This window comes from Humulus lupulus, chromosome 4, assembly GCF_963169125.1.
Source record: "Humulus lupulus chromosome 4, drHumLupu1.1, whole genome shotgun sequence".
In the NCBI taxonomy this organism is placed as follows: domain Eukaryota; kingdom Viridiplantae; phylum Streptophyta; class Magnoliopsida; order Rosales; family Cannabaceae; genus Humulus; species Humulus lupulus.
In genome coordinates, this window is record NC_084796.1 from 136,502,396 (window position 1) to 136,520,293 (window position 17,898).

A 17,898-nucleotide genomic window follows, 5' to 3' on the forward strand; every position below is an offset into this window, starting at 1 on the left:
CGGGGTTGGAGGTGCAGCAGTTGGGCGTGGACGCCATGGTTGACACCGCCAGGAGATCTATCTAAGAGGGTCTTGACACCCTTTGACACTTTGACTTGACCAATACGGACATGCCCATGCTTTCTGCACAAATAAAACAAGCTTGTTAAGTCCTCGGATGAAAAGGAAAGCAGTAAAAACAAGCAAAAAAAATGCATGCAAGACTAAAAATAAATCTCCTCGAGAGTCCCACCATGATCAGGCTCCTCTGGGTGAAGGACGGAGTGGGCGAATTCACAAATGAGTCGACCCATCTCCTGCATCAGATTTGTCTCATATTTCCAAAACCATATGGCGTGCATAGTTTTCACCTCGTCCAGAGGCACAAGACCTTGGGGGTGTCTCCTCCTCCTCGGGTTTTGAAGAAATACGTCAATGAGGTCCTAGTAGTCTTGGTACTCCTTCTTGGACCAAAGACGTCGTGAGATTTTCCCACACTCAAGAATTGAGGGCAAAAATAAGGAATGGTCGGGACTAGCTCCCTCCCCTATGTGTTTGGCATAACGAAGAACAATTGGGGATTTACCTTGAGGCATGGAGGATGACTCGATCCCTGCCTGGAGCTCTTCATATTCCTTTGCCTTCGTGGCGGCCTTGATGGTGAGGATGCTCTTCGCATGCTCCTTGCGAAGGCGTTGCGTATATTCAAATTGTGCCTTACCCACCACATATTCCGTGTGGAGCCTCGCCTTGTAGCGTGATTGCTTCGAGTCCTGAAAGCTGGTGAGGACCACCGGACTTATACTCTGCCCCTCCCATAGTAGCCCGCACTGACAGAGGTGGGCATCAGTGACGAGGAAGGTGAGATCCAGCTCCTCGTTGTGGAGGGTGTTCGTTATCTTAAACCTTTTGTCGAAAGAATCAACGAAAGGTGTGCGGTGGAAGGGACCTAAAATGATACGTTTCAAGAATAAGGACCAATTATGAGCGGGACACTATTAGACGAAACAACTCGAGGAAAAAAGCACTTACCAACTCTAGCGAAGTCCAAGAGCAGGGTGGGATTGGTCCTCGTCGGGAAACCACTCGCCCAGAAGAAGTGGTCCTTGTAGTCCTGAGCGTGGTTCTTATTGCCGCCTGGAGCTTTGTATCTCACCCTTGGGAACGTGTGCTTCATCAGGGTGTAGTACCCATCCTGGTCCCCGTTCCTCGAACATTGTTGAAAGTTGTAGATGTACAAAATCTCAGTTGGGAAGGTTCATGCCAGTTTTGTCTCCAACACAGAACGTAGAGCCCGGCCAGCACCCGATATCCATTCGGGGACAGCTGGAAAGGAGCTATGCTGACGAACATCAGGAAGTCGAAATAGTACTAGTATAGTGGCAGGGTTGCACTAGCCTGGAGATGAGAGGCACTCCAAGACCCGAGCCCGTGGATGCTCTCATGCGCCCTCTCGTCCTCTCAAGACAAGCGCACAAACTTCTCACGGGTGTCCACCCCATAGTGGGTAAGAATCTTCTCCAACACCCCCCGGTGTCAAAGCTTGTTGGGGATTGCCTCTGCCTCGAATCCCGCGGTAGTGTAGGGTTTATCCGTTGGCATTAGACCCTCATTAATTGCTTCCTACGAGATTCCAACTCGAAGGGGTCTTGTCGCCACTGGGGCAGGGTCCTCTAGCACAACGAGGGCTTGACTAATACTAGCCACCTGTTTGCCCTTCTCGGGGTGTTGCCTAGCTTCTCGGGCCATCTGTAGAATCTCGGCATCGAAGGCGTAGAACCCTTGGTTGTGTAGTTGGTGGAGCTGCTCACAACAAACCAAGAAGTTAGCACCTTGGCCCGAAGAAACATGGGTCAAAACGAGAAACCCTAAGACTATTGCTCGAGGAGAAGAGAGGAAATAATTTCGAAGGACTTGGGGTGTCCTCGAGGCCGAATAGTCGGCACTAGAGAACACCACCAGAGATTATGAACATCGCCAAAATCTGGGAATTTTCCAAATTCTTGTCGAATGCCCGGAAAGGAAAAAGTTGCATAAGGTGTGCAATAGGCACTTTTGGCCTCTTCTAACGTCAAAATATGCCTAAGAAGACCTATAGAAGGTGAAAATAGCCCCTCTAGTGCCACAAAAGCATGTTCCTCAGCATGCACCTAAACTCTCAAATGAAAGTTGATGCAAACGCAAATCCAAACACAAAACCAGTAAATACTTACTCGAGATATAGTGTCGGTAGGTGCTAAAACGAGTCCGAACTTTGAAGAATCGCTTGTCGTTCACCCAGAAGTAAGACGATTCTCGCCAACCGTCTAGAATTGCAAAGAAAACCCATAAATGGTTGAAGGTCTGGGAAGCTAAAGAAAGGAGAGAGAGATTTTTAGTTTAGAGATTTTGATTTCGAATGGGTAAGGTGAATACTGAGAGGCGGTTCTCGAGTTTGTATACTCATAGAACATGAGGTGGAAGCAACCCCACCCGACCGTCGGATTACCTATGACATAGGTACTCAAGAACAATCCAACGGTTAGGATCCAAAATGCATGGATTGTGATCATTACAATTGGAAAAGGACACCTTGGACACAGGGCGAAGGGACGCCTAGGGTACGGATTGGACGTTTTGGGTCGTGGAGTTGACCCCTCATTAATTGCATGGATTGATGGGCCCAGCAAGAGGGAGTCAACACGTGGTGTGACTTTCCAGAGTGATATTAGAGGAAGCTCAAACGTCTCCCCCTAAAGACCTTTCAAACTACTCCTCTCAATCTAAGTCTCCACTGCCTGAGGACGAGTGAAGACTTGGAGGGGGGGGGGGGGGGGGGGGGGGATGTTGTTTGTGTTTTTACCATCAGACACATGGCGATTAGGAGTAATTAACGACAAGACAAGGCATGATGTTCTTGGAGTGTGAACTCCTCCTGGTACCCCAAACCGGCCAGACACTAATGTCTCAAAGGAAGGCCACACCCCGAGGTCTGTGAGGATGTCTCAAGGTGAGGCCACGTCCCGAGGAGCTCTCTCCACTCTCCCATCTCCTAGGACTAGGATTCTGATCCTTGGGCCTGGAGTGGCTGCCAGGTGTCAGTCACTACAGGTATGGGCCACCAGAAGATCATTTGACAACTTTTGGTGAGCCTCGATTAGTGGTGTCGAGTTTCTACCCTCAACAATCGACATTTCCCACAACACTGCTTGACATGGGCGAACGTGCGCCGCACCCTAACAGTCAGAGACATGTTCCCCATAAAGTTGGTGCAGAACTTTCTACAATGGACCCCGTGCAATCTATCTGGGTCGTAGTCTCTATTTAATGTAGTCATTTTTGTATTAATTCAGCATTAATACCCCATTAATATGGTCATTTATATTAATGATACATTATTAACATTAATGACCCCAGCCTCTATAAATAGGGCTGGGGTATCTCCTTGTAAAGGGTCCAAATTTTAGAGAGAAAAATTCTGTAACTCAATGCAATATATACGCTGCTTTAGAACCACCATTGGAGCTTGCTCAAACAAGCTTCAAGCTCACTAAATATTAGAGACTCGTGGACTAGGGCTCTTTTATAGCCTAAACCACGTAAAATCCTTGTGTTCTTTTCTATTGTTTTCTTTAAAATCTCAAATTAGTTTGATAGTGAAAACGGCAGTCAACAATATTCATCTATGCTTAATTCTATGATTATTGTTTAGATCTTATTTAGTAGAGCTCCTAAATAGGGTTTTTCTTTAATCTACTATCATCTTGGAATTTCTATTCACCTAATAGTTTAGTATTCTAGGTTTTTAGTGAGAAATTGTAATTGAGATTAATGTCAAAGTTGGTTTTAATTATGATGATAAATATGACCTAGGTTAAATAGATCACATGTGTTATAGATTTATTGTTTAGACTATCCTATCTCCACTCTGTTTAATGCTTTTATTAAATTAAATCTTTGGTGTTTTCCTTTAGGTTGTTTAATAGATATAATTAATTAAGAATATTTGCTTTAATTAATTATATTGTGATATTGGGTAGTGACGGTCATAGTAATTTGATAGGAATAAGATTCAATGATATTATTAATTGCTTGAATGATTGTTTAGTGGTGGAGAATGATCTCTTAGCTACTTTAATTAATATATCTTTTGTTAATTGCTTTCATTATCATTATTGCTTTGTTTTTATTTTCATAATTCATATAACCCCATTTTATTAACTTGGTTAAATTGAATAATGAACTGAAAAATTAGTAGCCTTTGAAGGATCGACTCTTACTACCACTATATTGAAATAGTTGAAAAATATTAAATAGAGAATTGTTAAGTTTGATACTGTAAACGACACGTATCAAGTTTTTGGCGTCGTTGTCGGGGGAACTATTTTAATTTATATTTATTGTTCAATTTTTCTTCTTTTAAAATACTAACTTATTGTTTCTTCTGTTGCTTACTCTCAGGAAAGTATATGTATGAAGGTTGGATCTCAAATTATATCTAGATTACAGGACATCAAATCGACCTCAAGGCCACATACACAACTAAAACTTGTATTTTAATTGGTTTTGCAAACATTGTATCAAACTTTGTGTGATTTATAGGATTCCATGGTTTCTCTAATGAAGGAAAGGACCGTTCTTGTCATAGCTCATAGGCTGTCAACTGTCAAAACGGCAGACACTGTGGCAGTTGTTTCTGAGGGACAAATAGTTGAAAGTGGTACTCATCAGGAGCTACTCTCTAATCAAGGTGTTTATATTTCACTTGTTTGGAGGCAATTACAAGGAACCAAAGAGAAAATCTTAACTTGAATTACTACTGTAGACAAGTTTAAAAATTAGCAATTTCATAAATAAGTTTTCCTCACTTCTGTTAGGTACTTGCCTCTTTGGAATCTTGGAAGTTTAAGAAATTCCTCTCTACTCAATTTCAAACTTCAAACTATTATGTTTTAAAGTTGGTTTTAATTCCCCCCTTTAGGCCCTTTTAACAGTTGAGTTTATCTCTGTTCATACAGGATATTCTAATATTTTTTTAGTTGATTTATATTTGTCACTTTATAGTTATGCACTTATTCTCTTTTGGTCGTTTATCAATTCAAACTAGGGGTGAGCATCTAAACCAACAAACCGTGGTGACCGACCGCACCGCACCATACTAGACCGCAAACCGCGGTGTCAAAAGTGTAATGGTTCGGTATGGTTTGTATTTTAGCTAAACCGCGCGGTGCGGTGCGGTGCGCGGTTTGGCGGTGTGAAATTTTGGTTTGCACCGCACCGCACCGCACCGCATACTTACAAATATATTAAAAAAAATAAACTTTACATATATACCATTTTTTATAGTTACCCAATATGGGAGACTTGTATATTTTTTTTTTGTTTCACTGAACTTAATTGATAACTTGTGATGTTGTTTAGAACTTATTAAGGATTTGTTATGAACTAAGGATTTAGTATTTTTTTTTAAATTTAAATTTTGTTATGACATATTTTTTAACACAAACCGTGGAAAACCGCCCAAACCACACCGCATAAAATGGTTTGGTTTGGTCGGTTTGGTGCAACCAAATCACACCGCATGGTGTATTCTAGTTACTAAACCGCACTTGTGGCGTGGTGTATTAAAAAGTATTCAAACCGTCCAAACCACACCGTGCTCACCCCTAATTCAAACCGCTGCTGATATGGATAGTGTACATATCTGTTTATTAAGATACATGTGTTTAGTAAACGAAACAATAATTAATATTAAGTTTTCCTATCATTATTGTAAACGATAAATGTTTAGTTTGCAATAATATTAATAAGAATGATTAAAAAAAATTGAGATCATAAATAATGAACTTAATTCGTTGATGTACCTCAAGGAAACAAAAGCTCCTATCTTCTATTTTACACATTACACTAATAAATGAACTTAATTTTGTTTCTTGTATGGTACATTTACTAAACAGTATATGTACATTTATAAAAGGGGCAACATGAAGGTATATATATATATGTATATATATATATATATAGGGAAATTATTCTATAGAGGCTTCACTTTAAGTCCTACTGGTGGGGCTCTCAGTGTTCTTGACCCGTGAACAGTTTTCGACGCGATTTTTGTTATGACCGTGTATATTATAGCTATTTAGAGCTTTCTGCAAATTTTCAAAAAATTATGAATAGTTTATAATACCAAAAATTATGTTCAAATATGTTATTTTCCACGCACATAAAAAAAATTAATCATGTGTGCAACAACATGTTTGAACCTAGTTTTCATACTGTAAACTATTTGGAATTTCTAAAAATTTGCAGGATGCTCTAAATAGCTACAATATACACGGTCATAAAAAAAATCGTGCCGAAAATTGTCACGAGTCGAGAACACTGAGAGCCCCACCGGTAGGGCTTAAAGTGAAGCCCCTACAAGAGAATTCCCCTATAAATATATATATACATATATATATATATATATATATATCTTTTTTACGCCTTCATTATTGGTACTCTTTCTTGACAAGCAGCAAAAGAAAAAAGAGAAAATGTCTGCAATCTGCATTAGATATGTACAAAGAGAAAAAAGAGAACTCTCTTTTGAACAAATGTACAGCAATACCTTCGGTAAGAACTTTAAGGATGTTATGCAAAAAAAAATTATTTATGTGCATCAAAGGACTTCAGGCTTGAATTCAAAGCGTTTCGATTGTGCTTCAATCCTGGCTGTGTATCCTACCGTGGTTGGCCTTATTGATCTCTGCCTTACAATATTACAGAACTCAGGATCATCCAATTGCCCATCTTTTCTCATCCACTGAATCATCTGATGGTATGTGGGGAAGAATCTTATTTGTATGGATGCATAAGTGAAGTACGGAGTAAGGGATGCAATTAACACACAGAGGGTTAGAAGCCAGTAAAATGGAGATGGTGCACATGCTTCAATAAAGACTTGATAGGCAGTTGTTGAGAGGGACGGAGTCAAGGCTCCATATGCCAATTGAAATATGTACCAAAATGCAATGCCACCCCATATGAAGAGATGCTGTATGTATGTGAAGTAGTTGATGGAGAGTGCCATTTGACAGTTGACAACACACACTACACAAGTGTACATGGTGGTTCCAAGGATATCCAAGCTAGCTACTTCTCCACCATTGCGGAATGCTTGACTCTCCAGTGCTTGGATGCAGAAGAAGAAGATCATGACGGCACCTAGTAACCCATTGAAAGCCCATCCCAGTATCCGGAACCAGCTAAAAAGGATGTTTTGTACCCCTTCTTGATATAGTAATGGAAGCTGTGACATGAAATTAAAGAGCATTAGATTAGATGTTATAAATAAAATATATCAACACCACTCAATCTTCTGAATATAATTCTTCTAGAAGTTTTATGTATTTTTTAATTGTTTTTTCTATAGAAGGAAACAAAATTTTCATCTAAAATATATGAAAAATGAAAGTCACTAGGATAAGAATACCTTGATACATAATCTAGATGAGACATCCTGGTCAAACACTCCCAAGGCAATTACAGGAAGAGAAGTGAAGAAGACATTGTATAGCGACAGATACCAATCGTTGTAAACAGCTTGTCCTGAGAACGACGTATATATTTCATAGAAGAAGATAGTAAAGCCAAAGGCTATGTTCTTGTAGAAGAAATAGCATATCTGCAACAAAAGGAAAGGAAAAGAAAAAGAATGAGCTTATATTTTAAATTTGTAAGTTGGGACTGGTAACTCAAGGAAATAAAAATCAAGGTTGACAATCTCAATAACCATGAAAAAATTATTCCATTTATGGAAGAGGATAAAATTACAAAGATGTCATCCAAAAATAAGGATTCAAATTATAAACATTACCATTGATGATATCCGTCTGTAACACCAATGACCATGTACGAGTAGCAAGCGTTCCAAGAAACGAAACTGTGCAATTGCAATGTCACTTGACATTACTGCCTGAAATATTGGGAAGGAGTTGATGTAATTAGAATTCTCTATGAAATATTACTAGTGCTAGGTAAGAGTAATCAACTATGAAAAGGAAAAATAAAACAGTTTCTGTGCAGTTTTCTTAGCATTTACCTGCATTCCTTCAACGCCACTAATACCAACTCCAATATCTGCTTCTTGAAGCATTCCAACATCATTTGCTCCATCACCAATTGCAAGAGTTGTACTACCAGTCCTAATTTTAACGAGTCTTGTAACCTGCATGATTATATGAGACTCATTATTCAGATATAAAATGTGCAAATGATAAGAATAGCACAGATTTGCGATGAGCATATCCATTAAATAACCTGAAAATTTAATAGCATACAAGAGAAATAATAAGTATAACTTACAAGTGCTTTCTGCTTGGGAGATGAACGACAGCATATAACCGAAGCACAGCCAATGGCAAGCTCCAGAAAAAGGTTCTTAACATCATCCTCTAAAGCATAAGTAAGTGATTTTCCATCAATAATTAAAGCCAACGCCTCAGAGTTTTCAGATGTTGCACTAAGCAACTGCTTTGCCGCACTTATTTGTTGGATGACACTTGCTTTAAATGCCTAAAGAACAGAAAGTTTCTATTAAGTTCCCACATTTTTGTATGAAAAATACAGCCAAAGATATCAAGCAAAAAGCAACGGTAGGAAAAAAAAAAAAAAGAGCTTACCGAGGCTGCAGCAGACTTGTTCTCTCCTTTCTCTAATGCTTCAGCTTCAGGAGTCTCAGAGCTAATTATTATTTGCTTCATCTCTTGTCTAAGCAAACTACAGGCAAAGCTGGAAGAAAAACATATATGGTGAGAAATTCATGTCCATCAGAAATCTATGCATTTCTACTATCTTGCACTACTCTTACCCAATATTGATTGCCGTCTCCATCTTATCTCCAGTCAATACCCATATTTTAATTCCAGCCTGAGCAAGCTTGTCTATGCATTCTGGGACCTATTAATCACCAAAAAAAAAAAAAAAATAAGAATATTTAGTCCAAACCCAATCACCAAACTCCAAAGATTAGTAATGTATCTCACTTCTTTAAATTAAGAAAAATAATAAAAACACACACTGCTCGTGCTTGGAAATATTTTCTGGTATAAAATCTATAAGTGCAGGAAATATCAAATATTCAGTAAGAGTTTTCTGAGCATGAAAGTTGTCATATTAAACTTCACAAAAAATTATTGTGCAGAGAAAAAATAAAATAAAAGGGGGAAGAGTTAATTTATACAGACATACCCCAATCTGTAGTTTGTCTTCAACTGCAGTAGCACCAAGAAGAATTAATTCTGTCTCAATTTTTCCAGCCACCTCCTCAACCATTTCCTCCCGATCAGCACTCACTATGGTCTTGGCCTCAGTGAATGCCTTGCTAAATTCATTGTATTCTTCTTCAGAAACTTCACGGTATGCAAGAACCAATGTCCTCAATCCTGCATCAGCATACTCATCGATATGCCTTTTAGTCTTCTGCTCAAACTGTCTACCATCCTCTGCAAGTCTTTCGAACATGACACTGCTTGTAGAAAACAATGTTGAAAACTCCATTACTTAATCCATAAACTCTTAGATAACTTTCTATGATACAAAATATAGCAGGGATTAAGCTTACAAACCTGTCAGCACCTTTACAAAGCAAAAGTATCTTGCCCTCTTCAGTTCTTACAATTACGGACATCCGTTTTCTTGAGCTACTAAACTCCAGGATGTTCAAAAGCTTATAATCTCTGAAAAAAGTAAAACAAATAAGCTTTAACTATAAATCACATCACATAATTAAGATTGCATAGATATGTCTCAAGTTCTATAATAGAGATTACTTATTATCTCAGATTTTCAAACACTGAATATGTTATGTTGCAGGAAGCTCACCTTGAAACTTTCCTGCCAGAGAAGGGATCTAACTCTTGCACTGAAATGCTTGTATGGGACCTTTCATAAAATTTAAATCCAAGTTCTCTTGCTGCAATCACAAATGCTGCCTCATCAGGTGATTCAGCTTCATACGAAGTTGCTCCTGTGCCTTCATCAACTTCAGGTAATGCTGTGTGGCATATAGCCAATGACCGCAAAAACTGCTGGATTACATCTGCACCAGGTTCATTAACCCATTTACCATTCATGATTCTTTCATCCACAAAATTAAAGCCTTTAATGGTTGGCTTTGATTTTGTGAGATCTTCAATGTGGCCCTCTTCTTCAATCTCACCTGAAACCAAAGGTGATCCTTTTCTCTTAGCCATGGCTCTCTCAACTTCAGTGATTCCACGTCCATAAGCAATCCCAGCAATGGAACACTTGATGAATTCCATAGAATTGCATGTTAATGTTCCTGTCTTATCAGAAAGGATAGTGTCAACCTGGCCAAGTTCTTCATTCAAATTTGAAGTACGGGCTCTCGCTGGCTTGTCAGTTTCCTCGTAGTACATATGGAGATCCTGGTTAATGAACATGCTCTGAAGAACTTTGACTATTTCAATAGACACATATAAGGAAATGGGAATCAAATAACTGTACAGCATAAGATCTGTCAAAAATTGCAAAATTGCTGCAACTGGTGCCCCCTTTGGATCATAGTATACTGTGGTGTCATCTGGTCTAAGGTACCATCTTTTCATTTTTCCATTATCAAGGTCCCCCTCAGTTGCAATGCCAAAGAAAATCGTGCCAATAAATGACATCAAGACCAAGACGAGAAACAAGAAATACACAACCTTATCCATCCTTCTTTCAATTTTGCTTCTCTTAGAAGGTGGAGGTGTGGAATTTTGCATAACCTTCGTGTCCTGACCGGTAAAGATTACTACCCCGTAAATAAATTCCGTATTCTTTAGCTTTGAGTCCCTGAGCAAAAGCTGCTGAGGAGAAAGAGGGTGCTGTTGTCCTTCAATCTCTAAACTACCAACAAAAGAGTACAAATTGGCATTTGGGTCCTCACATCTGACAACTGCCTTGAAGTTTTGGAAGCTTGAGTCATCATGAAAATTGGCAGTTGCGTCCATTGCTTGTTTTAGCTTCAAATTAGTCTCCCCATCAAGGTTGGTTGTCTCAACGTAACAAATTGCTTCCTCAAAGTTTGATGAGAGTAACATGAGATCAGCAGGAAAAAAGTTATCCTTTTTTACTTTTACTACATCTCCAACTTTCAAATTCTTCCACTTTGTATCGTTGAAAAGGCCATCACCACAATGCACCTTCACTTTTCGGTTGTTTACCTCGATATCCTTATAACATTTTATTTTTTTACAAATAAGATTAAAGACCAAAATTACAAAGATAGAATAAGAGAACTATAAGATACAGAGAATGTGACAGAAAGATTAATAGTTAAATCTTAAGATGGAACCAAATCTTGGCAAAAGTTTCTACAAAGTAATTAATTTCTATTCTCACTGTACGTGCTTTTCTTAAAAAATTAAGCTAGGATAAACTGTAGTTCAAGATATACATTCATTCCAACATGCATACACACCAATAATATTAGTTCAGCAACATCTAGACTATACACTAGAACCAGAAACAGAACTGTAGTTACCTGCTGTTTACGCCTCCAATCTTCAAGAATCTCTTTCCCCATAGTAACTCCCATCACAACGACAAGAGGAACGACATTACTCACAGGTGAGTACGGAGAAAGTTGTGTGAACGACAGTATTGCACAAATGAGGAAATATATATTGGCCACCCTCCTAAATTGTTCGAACAATGATCTGGGTAGGAAAGTGGCCAACGTGTATTTTGTAGTTCTTACATAGTTGCCTCCATAATTGAGAAGAGTGGCTTCAAAGCCTTCAGGGTCATTACAATGGACTACCCTTGAGAACCCAGGTCCTCCAATCAGTGAGTGCTCCTCAGCTTTAAATGAAGCCTTTCCACAATGAAAGGCATGAATTCTGCTAAACTGTTGCTTTTTTCTTCTACCTCCACCCATTTTCATTAGCTACCCAAACACATAAAAATCCCAGGACATGAAAAGAATTTGCCACAAGAAAAAGGAAATGAGCCTCCCCAAATCAAGTTATAAAGAAAAGCTTCAAACTTTACGACGTTGTGAAGCAGAGTTTTGAAACAAACAGTTGGTCAACACAAATCTCAGAAAACTTTCAGACCCAAAAACTCAATCTCCTTTATAAACACAGTACAAGAACTAATTCGGTAAAAGATTATGTATGTACAATGTAATAACAGCTGTTATTTCCTAACATAAAAACAATATAAAATAAATCCCAAAGAACCAAGAATATGAACTAACCAATGATATAAACAAATCTTGAAAAACTACTAAGAAGACAAATAAAGAATAAAAAACAGAACCCTTCAACCAAAGAAGATGACTAGTTATTTAACCTATTTAATTAAGCCTAAAACCAAAACATCTGCTTTTTAAATGTAGAGGGTTGATTGAAAAACCAGGAAGTACCCAAGTGGTGTTCTGGGAAGAAAGCAAGCAGAAACGTGATAAACAGTCTTTCTTTACTCTCTTTCTCTCTCTCTCTCTTCCTCTCGTACAATCAGCTTTGACTTGTAACTAAGCTATGATTACGAGTAACAAAGTAAGAGCGTGAATAATATAGATTTAGAGCATATGCCCATCTGAGCATAGAGTGAATATAATTCAACTACTTTATAAACAGTTATATTTATCAAAAAAAAAAAAAAAAATACCCCAGAAGAAATGGAGAAAAACTAACCTACTAGTAAGGTAATTCAGACCAAATGGAAAAGCTCAACAGCTTTTTTTTTGTGTTCTGTATTATATGTCAACTGCTGCCAGATATACTTTGATTAACGCTATTGTCAACTACTAATATATACATTTATATATATTAAAATACATATATGTATATATGCGTATTAAGAAATATGAAGTATGGACTATAGAGTAGAGTGATGACCAAGTCTTCTAGAAGGTCAAAAAAAACTGCCATATAAGAAGAGAAATAAAAAATCCTCTTGAATATAGAAGAGAAAAAAAATCCAAATTATACCAAACCTATAAAACACGGTTTTAGCAATAAAACAACTCACATTATTTCTCATTATTTTCATTCTACTCTTCAATTTTAACACTATTTTTATTTATTTGTTTGAATTGGTCTACTCTTAAATTTGAAAGCAAATCTGAATCTGGAGCCAAATGAAGAAAATAAATATATTTTTTTAAGGCAAATCAATATAATTATATTTTATATTTATGTAAATTTCTAAGGAGAAATAAGAATATTGTTATGACTTTATTTATTATGCATGTTGCATGGTGAATGGAGGTGACTGACCATATATAATTTAATATATTGTAGTGTGAATTTATGGTGCAAAGCGTTATTTTATGTTATTTATATTTTTATGAGTTCGATAACTTTATTAATAAATGGTTTAATAATAAAAGGAGCCAAAGTACGAATGATGGAGAGGCTGCTACTGAAGCTGCGTAATAGAAGGGTCAAATGAGAACATATCACATGTTTTTATTCTTTTTTATTATTTGTAATAATAAACTATTATATTACAGTATATTATAGAAAGGTGTACCAGTTTTTTTTTGTCCAAACCTTAACCTACTTCCATCTGCTTGTGTGGATATAATTGTGTGGACATTTATGACTTACTTTTTCCTCTCCTTAAAGTTATAAGTTATTTATATATGTACACACATATATGTAGACGTATATGTATACGCATCACCATATCAGATTTATAATCTAAGTCGCACCTTTTTGTTAACCTTTTTATTATTTATTAGTTATATGGTTAATGACAGTATATGGTCGTTATTTTTTTAATGATTTGCGATGTTAAATTTTTTTCTGAACTATATATGTTACTGAAATATAAGAGATCTGTTAGATTTTGTCCTAGGTAGCTAACAAATTGATGATGTAGTATTTTATATGTTGATGTGAGAGTATCATGTGTAGAATAATTAATAATTTTGTCGCTCGAACTTTGACCACTACCAAATTATGTCTATTTATTAAAACTAAATTAATTTTTTTTCTTAAAAATAATAATTAAATCCTTAAAAAAATTATTTTGAATGAATAAGAAAATAAACAATACTAAAAATTTCAAATTAATTAAATAGATTTTCACATATTCAAAAGTTAAAATTTTAATTAATAACCGTACGCCATGGTTTTCCCACGGGCTGTTAGCAAGCTGAGATACGGCCTAATCGTGAGATACGACCTAATCATGTCTACCACATGGACATCCCCAAGACCGGAGCTGCCACACGAAAGATCCTACCTCCTCAGCTTGAGGTAACCTACGGGTTCGCCAAGATTAGACTAAGTTTGGACTCTGAAGGCCACAGGTCGAGGGAAGCATCCAGCTCGTGGTACGAGCTAGAGTTGGAGGCTGTGACCTTTTATAAAGTCAACCACGCAAGGTAAACATGCATATATCAGACATCACGTGTCTGATATATCCCTGACTTCTCGGACACGCAGCATGAACGTGCGCATTCAGACACCCACGACCGGGTTGGGCCGTGCGGCCCATTATCCCCCTTACCTATTGATTAGACCACACTTCATGTGTCAGGTTTTAGGAATTAATCATGAATTTCACAGAGTTGACATGATAGGTAAGAAGGTCACGGGATGACCTTCTTACCAACTCCCAGGTGCCCTCTCCTATAAATATGGAGACCCTGGGAGTTGCAAAGGGTTGGATTCTATTGTGTAAGAAATACCCTGTAAAAGAATACCAAGCATATAGCAATAACATTGACTGGTGGAGTAGAAGGATTTTAACCTTTGAACCACCTAAAACGTAATTGTGTCACCAGCCCATTTCTAAAAGATCATTCATCTATTTCGGTTCAACATGAGCACTAATCCCTTCCTCTTATTTTCTTAATTACCTGTTGGCGAAGAACCGCGTCAACAGTTTGGTGCTTTCATTGAGAGCAAGTTAGATTGGTGCTGTCGCAAACATTCACTATGGTGACCACTCGGTCCAGACATGGTAACAAGACGGGACAACATGATGGGCAGGAGGCTCATCATATCGCCATCCCCAGTGAACCAATTCCTGAGGTCCAGCAGCGGCCGGGCAAACAGCCGGTGGGCCAAGATGACACTGGAAGTTCGGCGCCCCGGCCACCTAATCCAAACCCAGATTATTACACTGCGGTGGAGATGGAGAATGCTCAGTTGAGGAGCCAACTACAAAAGGCTAATCAGCAGATAAAGGAGGTGTTGGCCCGACTACCCCCTCTTACAACCGACGCTAACGTCGGAAAGAGGCAAGGCGAGACTCATAAGTCTCGCCAGGGTAATCGGTCCAGGCCTAGCCGCTCGGACAGACCTCTGACAGCCAACTCTATTCCCTCATCGCACCGTCGAGAGGCAAACTTCGAAGAAATGCCTAGAGCCGAACAACAATAGTACAGCCATTCGGTCCGAACTTCAACTCCCAGCTCCCAACTAGCCTCGAGCGCGCCCAGGAGAGCTCGAGGAAGTTTCAGAAGGAGATCCGGGGAGGGCTCACAACATCAGCCCGTCCCCACCAGCCGTCCTGCGCCTCGTCCAGATCGCCAGGCGCGGGACCCGAAGGTTGGCAGGGCCGCGAGGCCCTCACCTAACTTGATCCGCCCTGATGGAACCAGGATCGCATCTCCGGTCAGGCATCATCCCTCACCAATAAGATATCTGTCTCCACATCGGCCCATCCGAGATATCCCAGCCTATGGAAGCAGTAGGAGAAACCCCCCGTCCGTGGGACCTTCCCGACGTAGCAGGGCGCCGAAAGGGAGCCCGGATCCTCACCCCCAAAGGCGGACTCCGAGCTTTTCTAACGGGAGCTACTGGACCGGCAGTCGCCGAAGCGACCATTCTGGCGGAGACCTGCGTCAGCGTTTAAGCTCGGGACAAAGTCCCCAAACCACCCAGGGGGCGACCTGCGAGATCGCCTTAACTCTCATAGAGGAGAGCCAGTAGGAGGTGGCAGCCATGCTCGCTCAGGGGGAGACCTGTCCGAAGTACGTAATGGCGGGAATGCCCCAAATAACCTATCTCAAGATAGGAGGGGCAATAACCCACCAAATATGTACAATGGATCCGGAGCTGTTGAGTAGCCCCGGAATAACCAAGGAAATCAAGACAAAACCCTCGAGCGCCTGGCTCAGATGGACGAGCTAATGAGGAAGCTCCTGTCGGAGAAAGAGAAAGATGAATATGATTCGGGGGACGAGATGGAGCTCTTCGTCCCCAGCATAGCAGCAACGGCTTACCCACCCAGTTTCCGTATGCCGCACCTGTCCAAATTCAATGGAGACGGAGATCCGTCAGATCATCTAGGGATGTTCAACACCCTGATGATGGCCCACAACATCGGCCCCGAGCTGAGGTGTCTGATATTTCCCTCCACACTGACTGGACCAGCCAGGCAGTGGTTCAAGCAAAGCAAAAGACAATCAATCAGCTCCTGGAAGACTTTCTCGGCTGACTTCAAAAGGGCATTCCGAGCCTCCCAGGCTGCCCGTGTCAAGGCCGATTCTCTGGCTAACGTGAGGCAGCAGCCTGACGAACCTCTGAAGACTTACCTGGACAGGTTCGCGAGCGTCGCTGCTCGGGCCAGAGACGTGGATGACAGCTCCAAGCTCATGGCCTTAAGAACTGGGATCCTCGTCGGAGGGGGACTCTGGAAAGATATACAAATGAAGGGAGTTAGCTCGGTGAACGAGTTCCTAAATAGGGCCCAGGAATGGATCAACTTGGAGGAGACCGAAGCCTCAGCTGCAAGGACTAGCCAGGTCCCTGAGCAGCCTGCTGGAGTGGGGACGGAGGTCGCGACAGCGACCCAAAACGTCACACAGAATAACCAGCTCGGTGGAGGCAAAAGAAAGGGGAACGGCGAGGGCAGCCAGCACGACCCAAAGAAGAATAAGTCCATAGACAAGTTTAAGTCCGTCTACGCGACTTATACAGAGCTCACCCACTCTAGGGAGAACATCTTCCTAGATAACTCTACTCGCCTACCCTGGAAGAGGCTGAAGCGGTTGAAGCACCAGAAGGGGAAGAGAGACACCTCCAAGTTTTGCTGTTTTCACAACGATGTTGGCCACAATACCGATGATTGTAGGCATTTGAAAGATGAGATCGAGACTCTCATCCGAGCCGGCCCCTTGGCCCAGTACGTGCGGAACAGGGTTCCAGCAAGTCGACCTGCTCCGGAAGTCCCAGTCAGTCAGCCCGGGTCTCGGGTAGATCAGGACGTCCCTCCTCCCATGATAGGAGGAGAGATATCCACAATATCTGGAGGTCCGTATATGGCTGGCACGAGCAGGGGTGCCCAGAAGAGGTACGTAAATGAACTCAAGGCGCATAATGGAGTAGAGTTCACCCCGGAGTAGCATCTGCCAAAGCAGCAGCGATTGGAGAGGCAACCGATCATTTTTACAGAAGAAGATGCGGGCCATGTCCAGTTCCCTCATAACGACCCTCTGGTCGTAGCAGTTTAGCTCGCTAATTGGAAGGATAGGAGGGTGCTGATCGATAATGGGAGCTCGGTAAACCTTCTATTCCGGTCCACATTGGAGAAGATGGGTCTGACTGTCGCCGAGCTGAAGGCGACATCCATGATGCTGTATGGTTTTTTAGGAGAAGGATCAGCGGCTATAGGGACTATGGAGCTGGTGGTCACCCTTGGAGAAGGACCTCACACAGTCTCCAAACTCCTCGAGTTCGTGGTCATCGACTGCTCCGCTGCGTACAACACAATTTTGGGACGACCCACACTCATAGCTTTTGAGGCCGTCACTTCCATTCGCCACCTCGCGATGAAATTCCCTACTTCCACGAGAATATGCACTGTCCGTGGCGATCAGCTCGCTGCTAGGGAATGCTACAACATTTCCATGAAGGGAAAATTGAAACTTGGGCAGCTAGCAATGGCCATCCAGCCTGGAGGAGAGGAATCTCAAGAACCCTTAGCTGATCT

General features: G+C 40.5%; 1 protein-coding gene across 1 annotated transcript; it reads right to left on the minus strand.

Annotated features, from left to right (window-relative positions):
- Positions 1 to 5,797: 5,797 nt before the first annotated feature.
- On the minus strand, positions 5,798 to 12,652 carry LOC133830826 (putative phospholipid-transporting ATPase 9). The gene is made up of 11 exons (XM_062260905.1): positions 11,486 to 12,652; positions 9,823 to 11,174; positions 9,567 to 9,677; positions 9,190 to 9,466; positions 8,810 to 8,898; positions 8,622 to 8,730; positions 8,305 to 8,514; positions 8,042 to 8,167; positions 7,817 to 7,915; positions 7,433 to 7,624; positions 5,798 to 7,249 (listed from the first exon to the last, which is right to left on the minus strand). Exons 1-11 carry the CDS (start codon positions 11,885 to 11,887, stop codon positions 6,620 to 6,622), a joined length of 3,597 nt encoding a protein of 1,198 aa, XP_062116889.1. The 5' UTR covers positions 11,888 to 12,652; the 3' UTR covers positions 5,798 to 6,619.
- Between the last annotated feature and the right edge of the window lie 5,246 nt (positions 12,653 to 17,898).

What these genes read in the sequence shown, in the direction of transcription:
- LOC133830826 (XM_062260905.1), bottom strand. Translation starts at nt 11,887, where the DNA reads ATGAAAATGGGTGGAGGTAGAAGAAAAAAGCAACAGTTTAGCAGAATT. An exon ending in TCTGGCAGGAAAGTTTCAAG is followed by an intron (nt 9,678 to 9,822) that starts GTGAGCTTCCTG and finishes TACTTTTTTCAG; the next exon opens with AGATTATAAGCTTTTGAACA. An exon ending in CTCCCAAGCAGAAAGCACTT is followed by an intron (nt 8,168 to 8,304) that starts GTAAGTTATACT and finishes ATAATCATGCAG; the next exon opens with GTTACAAGACTCGTTAAAAT.